The sequence below is a fragment of the Nothoprocta perdicaria genome, unplaced genomic scaffold (assembly GCF_003342845.1).
Source record: "Nothoprocta perdicaria isolate Ctin4 unplaced genomic scaffold, notPer1 scaffold_58, whole genome shotgun sequence".
In the NCBI taxonomy this organism is placed as follows: Eukaryota; Metazoa; Chordata; class Aves; order Tinamiformes; family Tinamidae; genus Nothoprocta; species Nothoprocta perdicaria.
Genome location: NW_020455843.1, coordinates 2515155 through 2530737, shown reverse-complemented (window position 1 = coordinate 2530737; position 15583 = coordinate 2515155). Strand labels below are relative to the sequence as shown.

General features: G+C 44.3%; 1 protein-coding gene across 1 annotated transcript in view; it reads right to left on the bottom strand.

Annotated features, from left to right (window-relative positions):
- Window positions 1-953: 953 nt before the first annotated feature.
- The window catches only part of ATRN (attractin), a 140293-nt gene continuing 125663 nt past the window's right edge, over window positions 954-15583 (bottom strand). Inside the window, exons 29-30 of the mRNA XM_026048853.1 lie at window positions 6176-6290; window positions 954-5375 (exon numbers count right to left, since the gene is read on the bottom strand). Coding sequence (XP_025904638.1) covers window positions 5251-5375; window positions 6176-6290 — 240 coding nt within the window. The 3' untranslated portion in view covers window positions 954-5250. The remainder of the gene's footprint in view (window positions 5376-6175; window positions 6291-15583) is intronic.

Genomic DNA, 15583 nt, shown 5'->3' with positions numbered 1-15583 from the left:
ACCCCTCGTTTTGCTCTCCCAGTTCTCGCATGCATCAGAAAGAGCAGCTGGCTCCAGCATTTGACATGTTTGCAAAATCAGGAGCAAAATTCCAGTCTGCAGAGCTGTCAGATTTCTTGTTTCGTTCAAAGAAAAGTAGGAGTTTACCAGGAAAATGACTAGTGAGAAGGAAAGGGATGGAAACTTGAATTTCTCCGAGGTTTACTCATATCCTGAATGCAGAAGCCATGAGCTACGGGGCAGAAATACAACCCTGTAACCTGAAAGCACAAGAACTGCTGTCATTCCAGCCCCATGCAACACATCCAGTTCTCCCACAAGCTCCTATAGGAAGGACACCAGGACATAAGACACTCAAACCCTGACAGCTTTCTCTAGTGGTGAACTGACCTTACAGAGAAGAAGCTAGTGCTCTGCTTGGGTCATCTATGAAGACTTCCTCTCTTCTACCACCCTTTATGGGGCTTCTCTGGGGAGGTGGAAAGGTTCCTCCAAAGAGTTTGGTCATCCTTGGGTCTCCAGGCTTTGGTGACCTTGTTCTYCAGAGGGAGGACATCCTGGTCCCATTGGGAGCAGAACCTGCTTGAGGAAACACCAGTCAGCAACACGAACACCCTGAGGTGTCACCACTTGATTTTCCTTCCTCCTATTTTAAAAGCAGAAGAACCAGAAAGCAAACGAAAAACAAAGTTTTTTTTTTTTTTTTTTTTTTTTAACCAGATCATCTACTTTTTATTTCAGAGGAAAGATTTGCATTATTTACTTTTATTTATATACATGGACTTCACATTTGTATTTAAAATGCACAGACCTCCCAATAATTTCCTCGTTCCTGCTTTAAATTAGCTGTTATTTTACAATACAAAAAATTATACCAAAAAACTGCAGTCCTAAATGTGTGTATGTATAACACCCACAATCCCCAGCGATGAAATAGTTTACAATACTCGCTCGGTATTTACATATGAATGCAAGAAATGCTAAATTATACATATTAACAAACTAAGCTCGAGTCTGAACACGGAGAAGAGTTGTAAATAATTAGAGAACAAAAAAAAAATTGAGAATATGATTAGTCCAAGGATCCTAGYGTAAAGAACATTTATTGTGCACAAATTTCAGAGTGATATAAAATCCGTTTTTTTTTTTGTTTCGTTTTTTGATTTTTTTTTTTAAAAATGGACCAACATATGTTACACTCCTCTGCAAATATTCTTTTTTTCTCCTTTCTTCTGGAGAGGTTTGTGGAGTCAGTGGCAAATGGAGAAGTGTCTAAAGAACTACAGTACCTGGAAGACACACAAACAACAGCCCACGTGTAGTGTTGGGATGATGTGATAAGCTGCGTTAAAGCTGTCCTGGTGCAGAAGCAGAAAAGAAGTAAAATAAACAAACAAACAAAAAAAACCCCAGCATTATATGCATTATCGCAGSATTTCTAGCATGTGGGAAAATTATCTCAGTGAGGGAGGTATCAAGGGAAAAGTGGAAATTTGAGTTAAATGACCAGCTGCTATTCCAAAAACTGGAGCCCTGGGTCTCTGTGTCCCATGCGTTGGCTCCCAGGTCCCTGGGGRCTCCTTCCCAACCTGCTCTTGTGGTGGGCCAGCATGTAAAGCTCCACTCTGGCCTTCCTTATACTCTTATTTGTTAAATAAAGCCCCCTGGAAACCCAGAGAGAGCGGCAAGACGACTCAAAAGTCGCACCCCATAAAACTTCTTGCGTCCAACACCCTGGCCCATCTTGCGGCGGGGTCCTCTATTGCTCCACTACTACAATCCAGAGAAAATTCTGGGCTAAAAAGTATGGACAATGGCGAACAACAACAACAACAAAAGTACATTATTTGGAGATGCAATGGCACTGCTGCTTTYTGGAATAGGAGCGCTGCAACACATATATGTATTTATTTTTATATATATRTAGTAAGAAAGGCGACTCTCAAAGGATAAAACCACTCTGAGGGCTGAGACCTTGAACGCTGAATTTCTGCTAGTTATAAACTCTTGCAAACAGTGGTTCTGAATGGAAATCACTGGCATGATCTTAATGATAGAGGCTTAAACTGCTGACTTAATCCCCCAAGTAATGACTACTTTAAGTACATTTATTACCTCTTTTCAAGTGCTTTTTTTCTTTTTTTTTTTCTTTCAAATGGAAGAGCCGTATTTTACGTTGCCGATAACTTTAAGTGAAATGCATTTGAATACATAAAAGTGAAGTTATGCCCTCCTGCTTTACGCTGCAAGATATCAGGAACATAATCAGATGTTTCTTTAAAGCTCTGGAAAGTTATCTCATACCCATCATATGAAGACGTTATTATGACAAAACTCTTACATCATTTAAAATGCATCAAAAATACATTCAATATTTTGTTTCTGGTTTATATACAGTTTAAATCTTCCCATGTTCTGCACACTACTGTATAGTTTATGTACAAGTGCAAAGTTGGTGTGTTATTCTTCATTTATTTACAGATTCTCCCACGAAATAAGGTTGCTCTTTCGTGCCTCCCTCACCTCCAGCAACACAATCCCACAAATCCTTCCCTTTTGGTCCCGTCCTGGGGACAACCAGCAGCAGCTCTTCCCTCCAGCCATTCCCACCGGGGTCTCGAGTTCACCTTGGGGCTGGGATGAAACTGTTTGCAGCAGAGAGATGTACGAGACTTCGCTTCTATTTTTTCCTCCCTCATCAGCTTGGAGATTAGATGCAGAGTGACATCCCAAAGGGGCAGTTTTAGGGTATTTATATAAATAAGTCTCGCTGTATTTACCTATTATTTTTCYGTGGAAAGCACAGAGTGTGGATCACTTTTGCCTGCCTTTCGAGGCGCTGGCACTTAACTCTTGCAGCTTGAGCTCTGGGCACTCTTTGCAGGGACGTCTTTGAGATCAGACTGTCCAGCTCTTTGGGAGAAGAAATGCTGATTTTTGTTACAAATAAAACCAGATGACACTTACAGGCCTGTTATTCAGAAAGCCAAAAGCGGCGGAAAACCTAAAGCGACGACTTTAAGCACCTGCAGGAGAGTTTTCTCTATTTGAGCTGGCAGCTTTCCTGCCAAAACCAAAAGCATTGGGGGGAGCAAGAAATGACAGCTCCGCACACGACGCTGGGCATCAGACCTCGCACCACGCCGAGCAGGAACAGGGCAGGACCTGCAGCCCCGCGTTATTCCTCCAGTGCAGTCTATTCAGGTTAGCCCTATGCACGTAGGAAGTCACCAAATCTTTCCAGGAGATGAATCTGTCTGAGGTAATCTGTGCATCGTCTAAAATTTAATCGACTAAAACCCTTCATTCCCAGCGACAGAGCTCAGCCCTTCCCTCCCTCAGCTTGCCTTCCCCAGCGGGCAAAGATGCTTCTGCTTTAGAAACAGATTGGGGAATAAAMCCCATATATTTATAGGGAGAAAGATGCATTTTTCACAGTATTTTTCTTWTTTTTTCCAAGGAAGTGTTGTACTTGCTAAGAGGTATGTCGGATCAGGACGGGTGTCTGCAGACACCGTGAAAGCAGCAGGTTCTCCTGCATGGCTACCGCGCTCTATCGCGATACCAAAACAAAAAAGGTYCTCCAAAACACTAAAAAAAATTAAAATAAAAACCAAAAATCAAAAGAAAACAAAAAACACAGGAGGAATGAGTGGCTCGTACGTGACAGGTCACCTAAACATGCACACAAAAAAAGATGCAGTTACTTCRGTTTGGAAAAAAGCTGCTACATGGCTTAAAAAAAGGTCAACGGCCCTTCCATTCGCCTCTCCTCAACCTGCTACATTTCCATTTGATCACCCCAAAGGGCCCTCGTGAGAGACCCAACATCAGGGCTCCCAATGAAACCGAAGCAGCTGCGATTAGGCAGCAATTGCACTCCTCGATTGGCACCTTCCTCCAACACTGGCCTCAGCATCACGACTGCTCCCAGGCCACCTGCTTCAACACCTACCATAGTCTAACCTGAAGGGGGACTAGCCAGAATTCACCATGTAAAACCCAAACCTGTGGCCAAATGAAGCTGCTCTGTTTGCCTTAAGAAAAGATATATATAAATATATGTGTATATATATATTTTTTTTCGGGACGCTCAGATGACTTGGTACCTGGAGTGTTGCTCTCTACACCCTGCAAGGAGATAGGGGAAGTCTTATTGCTGAAGAGCAGCACCTCTGAGCCCCGGTGCAGCCCCAAAGAACAGCCAAGGGAAAGAGGTCGAGTGGGCAGAGAAACTCAGAAGAAAGATCATATCTCAGGCCTGGAACACAAACTGCTTCAGTTTAGATGGCTGGTGAAACCAGGAGTTCACTTACRAGATGCTGAACCTCAGTTCTATTTTCCCTCCGGATATTTCCACCTGGCTGAGTATTTCTCTGGTCAGGAAAATGCCATTTTCCCCTGACTGCACATGATATATTACAAAGAGCACGTATTGCCTTGGGTGACTACACATATTTTTTTTTTTAAATGAACATAATTACGTAAAAAAAGAAACGTGTGTAGCAGTCTCCTCGCTCCCTAGATCTGTTCAAGTCTAGGCACTTGTGGGTGGGGTACTCCAAGTAGGTTAAGACTATGTAAACACTGAGTCCTTCAAAAGCAACATTCAGCTTCTACAGGAATTACATTTGGTCTGAGCAGCTCACGACATCCGCCTCAGCATCACCCTTTTACTCGCCTGATGTCCTGGAAAATGACTACGGAAAAAAACGTATCCGGAAAAGACATCCATTTAAATAATGTTGGAAATAAGCATATACATTAAATGAAAACAAAGGATGAAGATGCTTTGAAGATTAATAGTAGTGTTTATGTGTTGAGAGCTGACACCTGTAAACACTGCATCTTTTTTTCTTTTTTTTTTTGTACAATTTGATAAATACAGGAACTACAAAGCACTTTCCATGTATAAACCTGAGTGTCATTCATATTGGACTACTGTTCTATTTACACTGACCATGAAATGAGGTGATCGGATGTTACTGGGCCTGCGATAAAATTATTTCACTTTAAACTTGAGGAAAACAAAGGAGCAATCTGAAGCCACGTGTCAGTAAAACTTAAGTGGAGCAGTCGTCAAATAAAGCCAACTATCACGTAGATGAGAGAAAAGGTTGGGTTCAAGGAAGTTGTGTTTCTCCGAGTGCTTCTAGTCACTTGTGACACAACTTGGGAATCTTCCTCCTCCTCCTCGGTGTTACGGTTCCATTTTGTTTAAAACACTACACAGTTTCTGATGTCCATGCATCAAATACAGGTTCCTGGCTGTGCAGGGGGCTGCTGTTTCCGATTTCGTATTGCACCCGATTTCTCTTTGTAGGCAATTGGCATCTGTTGTGAAATGTCCACCAGTGCACTGGCCACTGCGAGACCTGCAGCAACACAACAAAACGCTCATGCAAACAAACATCAAGTCACCAAAAGAGCTGCTATTACAAAATAAGCAAACGAGAAAAGCATTTTGGTTTAGAGGTTAAGCTCTAGAAGCTTTTAAATACTGTGTGTTCTCTGAAAGCAAGCACAGCAAAAAAAAATGTTGGAAATAAAAACTAGAAGAATCAAGGGATGTGAAAATCCTGATATTAAAGGGAGGAGTGTTTATCTGCACCAGTAGATGTGCTAGAATAAATTCCCCCCCAGACCCCTGTGCATGGAGGCTTCATTGCACTTCCCAGACCTGCATCCTCTCCACATCTCCTCCTGATGCATCCATAGGCAAACCACCGTGGCCATATGGGATGTGGTTCAACAGAGCTCACCACCAACCCACCCTGTCTCAAAAGCTCAACTAAGGTTCTTGTCAGACCTCCTGCTCCACCACGCTTGGCAGGCTCTGCAGAATCTCCAGTGACACCACAACCAGCCCAGGAATTGGCATCTCTCTACAAGGGAGGTTAAGTGAGAGGGAGATGGGAACAAGGGGAGATCTTAGGCTAGAGAGAGAAAAATACTGTCTGGAGCTACTGGGCATGGCTGCTTTGGAAAAACTGGATCTCCCTCCAAGGACGGAGCCAGGAATATGCTGGGAGACAAGTTACTTTTATACCTGCCCCTTGAGAACTCTGCTCTGTAGCAGGTCCCAGCCATAACGAACCGCACTCCAGACATCAACCTCCAAGGTGGAGGAAGGGGCACAGAAACCAACGGGGAGCCCGGGGGTCCCGTTCCTCACCTGACTGTCCGGGCGGTGGGATTCCGCCCAGTCCCCGGGGCAGCCGCACGAACACRGAGAGAACAGCAGCTTTGTTGCCAAAGCAGGGCTCCAGCGCGATGGGCTTTGGTACGGTCTGCAGCGAGGCAAGGACAGGAGAAGAACAAGAGTTAGACAATGCGTGACACCCTCCCCTCTTCCCTGTCTTGGTCGTCTTCTGATGGCACGAGCTCCTGGGCTCAGAGCACATTCCACACCAACGCTCCTCACGCAGCTAGCGCAACTAAAACAAACGTTATCAACAAGCAAATCCAAGTCATCGTTAAGAAAAACACACATTTTGGCTTAACAAAATATCCCTAAAAAAAAGTCAAACACAGCACACGGCTCGTATTTCCCCCGAAACACAGCAAGGCTTAAGCTAGACAGTGGGATTGAGTTTCTACCTCCCAACATGCTGGCAGCGTCTCACAGGTATTTGTAGGTCTGACCACTGGAATCAGACAGTCCGACTTTCATTGCAATTTTCATTCCCCATTTCAGATGTCAACTGTGTTGACAACTATGAAGATACATGGGGCAGCCAGGCAGCTTCCCCTGCAGGAGATCAGGCCTGGCTGATCCTCAGTGTCCAAAAGAAGGACCCCTGTGCCTCAATGTATTCTTTATAGCAAACATCTTATTTGAATAAACAGCAGTAAATTGCAAGATAAAATAAAAAAGAGGCAATGTGCCCGAGGCCTTTCAAAAGTAACAGCACAGCATGGAAAGGAAGAAGAAAGGAATGGAAACCCATTCCCTGCTCAATAATTTTGAGGGGGATGTCCCACCTCTCAGCTGCAAATTCAAGTCTACATGCACTGGTAAGGAGAAGTGCTGGCTTTTCTCTCACATAAGCAAAAACGCTGAGAAAAACTACTTTATCCGACACACTCAGTGCTTTCTAATTTCTTGTTGATTATGGACAAACTGTACTCTGGTATTAATGAAGTAATTATTGCCTTTTTCATTAGGCATCAAATTGTGCTACTGTACACGCGCGACAGGAACTCAATGCAACCCAGAACAGGGAAGGGAGGAACAGGAGTCAAACACACACAATTAAATTACTGCTGCTCAATAAAGAAAGAGAGAAAAAAAGAGATGACAGTGAGCAAAATGAAACTTAAAGCTGTTTCCATATCTCACATTTACCATAATGATTGCCACAGCGATTTGTTAGGCTGTGCAAGGTAGATAAATCCGCGCTCTATGGACTATAACCATAAAGCTGCAGCCTGCCTTGTTTATGGCTGCAGTTTTCTCCATCTCCTCTCCACCCCCAGCAAAGGGASCGACCTCAAAATGGTTCTTTACCCAGGACACAACCAAGCATCCCCTTGTGCCACACAGCCCACATGGTGCCTCAAGCACCGGGGTAATGGGGAAGCAACCACAAACATCCCGTGCAGGACGGGAGGATGTGCTGAGCTTTACAAAGCCTATTTCCATTCAGAGCCAGGCAACTACCTTGCTTGCTGCCCTCTAATAAAACCAGGATTTGGCAGGGACACAACCCTTCCTCTCATCCGCAGCATGGACAAAAGGGAGCGTGGCAGGGGAGAAAGCAGCATGGAGGATGAGCCAGGATGAGATTATCTCCTATAATCTCACTTTAATGTATTCTCTTTTAACTCCTCCTGGTTTAATGAAAATGTTTCTGCTGCTCCGTGACGGTTGCAGGATCCAGCCCTTCGCCAGCACAGGTGACTGCATGGGAAGATGCTCCCTTTGCTCCCTTTCCAGAGCACTTGCCTTTTCTGCCTGTGTCACCTCCACGAGACCTTTCYGAGACCTGCTGCTCCCAACCCGCGCTGCTCCAAGAACCAGGAACCTCCTCCTAACCTACTTTCCTTCCCACCTCAATTTATTCAGCCACCTCATGGTCCGTGTTCACCCTCTCCCTGGGCTATTCTCTACTCAACATTTCAGCCTTTGCTGGGCTTGTCCGCATGAGCAAAGCTCTTAATTTCTTCTCTGCACAAATGCTCCACCGCCCAGGTCTCCCTCTCGTCTCTGGATGGCGGGTGAGCAGAGATGCCTGCAGCCGTTCAATCCTGGCCACGATCTCTGCAACGGTATCAGGAAGCCTCCYTATTCCCCAACGCATACTAAAAAGGTAGGAAAAAATAAAGTGCATTACACTGCTTACGGTCACCAAGCTGGAAGAGACGTGGAAGGTAACTCAGCTCATCTCAGTCCCAGTTCTCCTCTGCCCTTTGCAACTAATGAACCCGCAGCCTATAGCAGAAACTCTCTTTACTAGCCCCTCTGGGCATGAACTTTCCTTTTCTAGAGGGTTTTTATTTTTATTTCATTACTCAAGGTCACCTCTTTTCCTCCTCTCCACTCTCCGGATCCCACCTGGGCCCATGAGGAGCTCTTTGGTGTGTCACTGGTGCTGAAGAAGCACCTCAGGGAAGCAGGCAGCAGTGCTGTCCCCAGACGAGGGACAGCAGCGACCCCGGCCACACGCAGCTGCCTGAGCTCAGCCCTGTGTCACAGGGATGAGTTCGAACCTCACGCTGCAGGGAATTATTCCCCCCAAGCAGTTGTTCCACAGATGGGCAGAGGAGGCAGCTCTGCGATTCCTCCCTTCGTCTATCTGTTCAGAAGGGCCGAGCTTTAGTTAATATATATATAAACACATATATTTTATATATATATACACACACACACACACACATATATATATATATAAAATGTTGCTGCATGGAGGCCTTGGTTTCTATTAATCATTCAAACCAAGGATGTGTATTTGCTCTGTGATCCCAAATCAGTCAGACAGCTGCAGATTCATCTGGAAAGCCCACGTGAAGGACAAGATCATCTCGTTTCAGTTAATCCTGACCTTAAGTCTAGAAGGAGCAAAGTGCTCTAGTGCCCAAAGCCAACTGCAATTCGATGCGAGCCKGAGGTCAGATGGCAGCGAAGGGCATCCGAGACCTTGCTGAGCTACATCACAAGCTCGCGTTGGAGCTCAGGGACTGTCTGGACATGGAGACAAATACATGGATGCTTCAAAGAGCAACTTAGAGGACATCCTGACAGCATCTTGCCTGTGCTGAGTAAAACCTGCAAGCTGGTCTTGACATGGGCCCAACAGGTATCTTGCCATGACCTACGCAGGTGCTATCTCCATACACATTTCAGAATGCCTAGGAGAAGACAGAAGGCTTGAGCATGGTTTTGTTTTATGGGGACACTCGAGAAGAGGTGGTGTCTCCTTTCCTTCCCSACCCTGGCAGGTCTTCTGCATCCTCTCCTTGCAGACCCGAGCTGCTTTTCCACTATTAGGGCCAAGGGGTCTCAAAAGACAGAGACCAGGTCTTCTTGCTAGTGAAGATCACAGTGAAGAGCACTGCCTGTGCTTCAGCCTGGCGGCTGGCTTCTAATTGCCCACTTAAAAGAAAAGGAATTACACCAATCTCCAAAGTTTGCAGCACCTTTCATCAGAGGGTTAACACCAGCCGCTGCCAGGGACCTCCATGTGGAGTGTTTTGATAAACCCGCTGCTGAATTGCATAAGCAATTCCCTTTTATTGAAGGCTTAATGGCACAATAAAGTACACATTATTCAAATCTATGCAAATCAGGTGCCTCCCTCAGCCACTTGGCACACAACYGCTGCTTTGCCTGGCCTCTAAATACCTGAATCCCACGCGGGGAGCCGGGACAGACGGAGCCCAGCTGCTGGACCACGGATGGCAGCTAAAGGGACAAAAGGAGTCCAGCTCCTGTGCACAGAATGGGAAAAGCCCCATGAGGAAGGAGTCAGGCCCTTGACAAGCAAAATAAGCCTTTCCCTTATTTTGTCCCCAAAAATGAGCTTGGAGGAACCACAGGATTTGCAGTCTGGTCTCCACTAGGATGGAGGGCAGTGAAGGGGGACAGCCCTAGATCACTGCAGCCACCAGTCTATCAGCCAGKCTCTTCGCTCTAAAACTATTATTTGTCCTTAAAAGAAACGGCGCAAATGGGCTGGAATGACAGCTTTGCACAGCTGGAAAACCTGAGCCTTCCTCCTGCAATGGACTTCAGTGCTCAGCCAGAGCAGCAGGGCAGCCACCAACAGGAACAGCGCTGAAAAACAACCCAAGAAGGAGCCAGAGCAGGGCAAGTGCCAAGCAAAGCCCCCAAAATATCCCTGTGTCGGTTTATTATTTATATTTATTTAAATMTCCTTGCAAAGAGCAGCACGCACCATCACTGCGACCACGAGCCCTGCATTATGCACGGCTCGCAAGCTGTGAACACTCTCTTTGGGGATGAAAATATAAAAGCTGGCTTTTTATTAAGTGCTGCCACAACCTTCTTGTTCTTGGAGGCAGGGAAAAATCCAGCAACTCTCCATAAACGTCTTTATTGGCCAAAAACAACGCTACAAAAGCCAGGCAATTTGGGTTGTTTATGAGTTTTGATATGTACTTAATATGTGGAAAGCTCGAATAATTAGAGGAGTTAAAAGCAGTAAGGGACCTATTAGGTCATCCAATTAGTCGGCCTCCCAGCAGCAGTATTTTCTGTGAACACAGCGCATTTCCCAGTACTTGGGGCTATTTCCAGGCGTCCCAGGTGCTGTGGGATCCATCGGCTCCCTTGGGAGACAATTTCATAGCCCAATGCACTTGACAATCAAGTTGCATCGGGTGATGCGCAGCCTAAACGCTTCCCTTTTATTTCACCTAATTATTTCTATTTATGTCGTTTATATTCGACTCTAAAGGYTAACAATATGCTACACAGAACTAATACCTAGAATAATAAATATTCTGTGTAATTAAAAAAAAATCCCACAACATCAATTTTACTTAGGTTCTACAATACTTTGTGCAAGTATATTGTTTTTCAAAATATATATTAAAAAAATAAAAGCAGAATTTCCCCTCAACAGGAAAACATAGTTCTGTGGTTTGATTAAATAACTCTTACATGGTTTTCAATTTCTAAGAAGGAAATTAAAAAATAGCAAAAATACTATGTGGGGGAAGAGGGGGAGAGAAGTACATTATTTGAAACTATTTAACTTGATTATTTGATTTCACTATTTCAAACTACTTAACTGTGCAGAAAAAGGGCAAAATGCCACTTGCAAGTTTTTTAATTTGTGTCATTAACAGCTGACTGAACATTTATAAAATAAGTTACAAGCAATTTTCTATTAAAAAAAAGAGARTATTAAATTTGAAAAATTGTATTGCCAGGGCAATAAGTGTGTCATCCAAGAGAGAGATGAATGAGCGTCCTGTGACAATTTGCAGCAAAGGAGCCTAGATTAAAAATTTGTATTTAGCTTGTTTGGACTACCCAGCCTGGGACTGACACAGGGCCTGGGGAACGAATTGGTCCCTGTATGGCCATGATGCCAACTTGTTGTGTGCCAAGAACTTAATAAAAATCATATTTGATCCTTTAGGTGATTGTTGAGAGTCTCCAGTTGCAAAGATCAGACCAAGGGTCCCTGGTTACCCCTAACAGCACGTGCATAAACCAATCCAATACTGGGTTTTCCAACTCCCAGCTGGAACCCCATGGAGAAAGGGACAGGATGGACAAGGCCACCAGTATAAAATCTGGACAAAGGGTAGGAATTTATTTTCATTTTTTTTTTTTTCGTTTTATTTTCAGATTATTTTGGCTGGATTTCTCAACCATTTGGCTGGTGCCAAACATGCAAGTGAAGGAGGGAGTAGAGCAGTCAGATGAAGACTGCATCACTAGACAAGCAAAACGACTCGGCATCAAGGAATGCAAATAGGTGCCCTAAAATATTTTTGAGAAGCTCCTGGAATTATGAGTATTTCCATCAGAAAGACATCAATCTGCGCCCAGGGAAAAGAAGAGCTTAAACATTGCCCCCGTGCTCTGCTGGGGAGCTTTGCGTGGCTTCCTCTCCCTGCAGCAAATTCCTTCTTATCACCCAAAATCAYGGCCCATTCTGCTGAAAACTTGAGTCCTCAAATTTGTGAGCAGTTAAATCTCAAGACAATTACCAGGCAAACATTCCCCAACGTAAAGCTAGCTTAACAAGCCCCTCAGGTGGTCTCCAGATAGGCTCCTTCCACATATTTAATATGCATGTGGAAGTGGCCAAAGCCTTGCAAAGCACCTAGTTCTGTGGGAGGAAAGAAAAAATCCACAGCGTGAGCTAAATGGAAATCATGTGTTAGGCGAAGGTTTTATCTGGTGTTTTTGTTCTTGTTTTGGCATTGTGACCTTTGCTGTGGATCAGGATCAGCACAACTAACCCCAAATGCGAAGAGTGATGGGGCAGTGAGTTCCTCCACAGTGGCCATCCTGACATCTGCTCGCCTGCAATGGGCTCATCACACAAGCAGATGGGATATACTTCCAAAGGGAGAAAAAAAAAAAAGGCATTGCTCTGAACATCTCAGGATTAACACAAAGGAAAGTTCCTAGAACTGTGTTAGAGACTGCTAGAAAATCCAGAAATAATTTACTAGAAATTAAATTGCATTTCAGGAAGCAAACCTGAACAGTTTTAAGCAGTCTGCATTAGACAACTCGGGCAAAATATAACCCACCTTTCTGGCCAGAAAGCTGTGTTTGACCCATCTCCAGGGAGTGTCATGGCATGTTATCATCGTTCAGCTTATGTTTAGTGATGGGTGTGCTTACACCAGTACAACCTTTCAAGTAAAGTGGATTGGGATTGTGGAGGGCTAGAGAAATGGGTCTATCAGCTCATCTGCTGGAGTAGTAATTGGTCAATAACACCTGAAGTAAGGGAAGAATCGCCAAGCAGGATAACCAGGAAAAGCTCAACAGAGTCRTAGAAACTGCCAGTTCCTTGGTCCTTAGCTGCTTTTCACTGACCTTCTCTCATTGCTCAAAAGCACCCAAAAATGTATTTGCCAGGACTACAGGTAAAAATGGAATTGAAGTCACAGCTTGGAAGCAATGGAGCTGCATGATGCTTCCTTTCCTATGGGAAAAGAGATCATATCACATGAGGGATACCTCATGTRAGTGGTGTCCTTACAGCTTCCCGAAATCTACCTTGCTTTGACACAGGACCTCCCACTACTCGCTCTTCTTCTTAAAACTGCATTGCGGCCTAACAAGAATTCCACAAGGGCTCTACTCAAACACGAAACCCAAGCAGACGGAGCGTAGACATCACAGAATCACAGAATGTTCAAGGTTGGAAGGGACCTCTAGAGATCATCAAGTCCAACCTTCCYGCTCAAGCAGGCACACCTACAGCATGTGGCACAGGGTGGCATCCAGGCGGGTTTTGAAGACCTCCAGAGTAGGAGACTCCACAATCCCCCTGGGCAGCCTGTTCCACTGCTCTGTCACCCTAACAGTAAAGAAGTTCCTCCTCATCTGGAGATGGAACTTCCTGTATTTCAGCTTATGCCCATTTCCCCTCGTCCTACCGCTGGCCACCAATTAGAAGAGCTTGTCCCCTTCTTCCCTGCATTCTCCCTTCATGAATTTATATATATGTTAATCATATCCCCTCTCGGCCTTCTCTTCTCCAGAGAAAACAGGCCCAACTCAGTGAAATCTGTGGGATCCATGTCCTCTCTGGAGCAGACTGCTGCAACACCTCCAAGGCCTTCTGCACAGATGGGACCTGCAAGCCTGGAGACCTCTCGAGAGCACTCCAATCTATAGCAAAGCTAATGGGACCTACAGGCCTTGAGACCTCTCGAGAGCATTCCACTCTGTAACAAAGCTAATCAGTTGCCCAGGTAAGACGCTCTTCTTCTGTTAATTTTCATGCTGCTCGAAGAATCAGCCAAATTGGTGGCCCAATGTCCTATTAACAATTTTCAGTGAAACTGCTGCGCCCTTAGAAACYGAAAACAGCAGATTTCCATGCATATTCAGGAAAAGGTAGGGAACATGTTGAACAAGTTTTTGAACAAATCTTCTGACCAAACACATCTGCTCCATTTAGACAGCTACAAACGTGGACAACTTGTCCATCAGAGCAAAGGTAATCATTGCTTAGCACTGGCCACTCCACGTTGGATCCCTAAACACTCAACAGATCAGCCCTGCGAGGCAAATGCCCTGTTTTATGAGAGTGTTTTTCAAATGCTCTGAAAGCTTCGAACACAATTTTGTCTGACTTAAGGACATATTTTTCTAATGCTATTATTTTATTGTTGATCCTGCCGGTGTCTGCTCAAGCCAAGTACTTCTGCATGTATGTTTTACCTGGGAACCTGAAAGCATTAGTTTTGTTTGTTATAAACTTTACAATATCCATAAATCAATGCCAATACCAATTATTTTCCAATATTTCAGGAAAAAAACCTTTCTCCTAAAAGAAATCACYGTGGAGGACTTGATATCAATTAGAYGATAAAACCTAAAAGAGTCCGTGGTGAAATAACTCAGGTTTGGACGCTTGCACAAGTCCCACATGCATAGGGAGGTTACATTTCCTTTGAAAAAACTGCAATGTGCAGGACATCAGAAAGCACAAAGATACTGCAGAGAGAAGCCAATGGATTTTGTAATAACTAAGCAAATTTAGCAGATTTGTGATCCACTAGGTATTTGCTGGATGGGAAATCAGCCAAAGCAGCTAGTTATGTGTTGCCTAGCTGCAGACTAATATGAATAGTTTCCCTTCAGGTAAATCATTTTCTATTACTTCTAAGTACCCCAGGAAAAATACTAATTGAAAACACGGTTCTAATACTGTCCAGCTGGAAAACATTAGCTTAGGATGGAACTAGCTTGACACTGCTGCCAACTGGCTGCACACAATGGAAAAGGGAATTAATCTCTTGCAGACAAGGCATCCCATTTTCCATTTCTCCTTTGTAACCGTCAAATACATTTGTTATTAACCAAAGGCTTTGATTCACACAGGGAAAGAAAAACATCAATGCATTTATGATAACACAAGTCTGGATTTCTTGTATAAAAATGAAAGCTTTCAAATTATTGACACAAGGAATGGTAGAGCTACTGGCTTGCGGTCCAAGAGCTTACTGACATTTCTCTTCACTCTCTCCTTGGCTAGCCATTAAGGGATAGATAAATAGATGAAGCAGAACAAATGTAAAAGAAAAAAGAAAGTGCCAATCCCATCTCCGATTCAGCCCAACCCACTTCCCTGCAGCATCTCAGGAGGGTCATTCCCCAGGTTCCTCAGAAGCCACAGGTGTCCTTCACTTGCTCTTCTCTCCAGGCTAATCCAACTCCGCTCAAAGACTACAGATTTACTTTATTTTTTAATACTTTCTTTCCCTGTGCAAATTCTACAAGACATAATTAAGGAAAAAGAAGAAAAAATGGAATTTCAGCTACTCTYCTTATCACGGAGAATCATCCTTGTTCTGCATCCAGGTCTATCAGCAGGTAYTTTACCTGCTGGCCCATCAGCCCACCTCCCTAATGGGC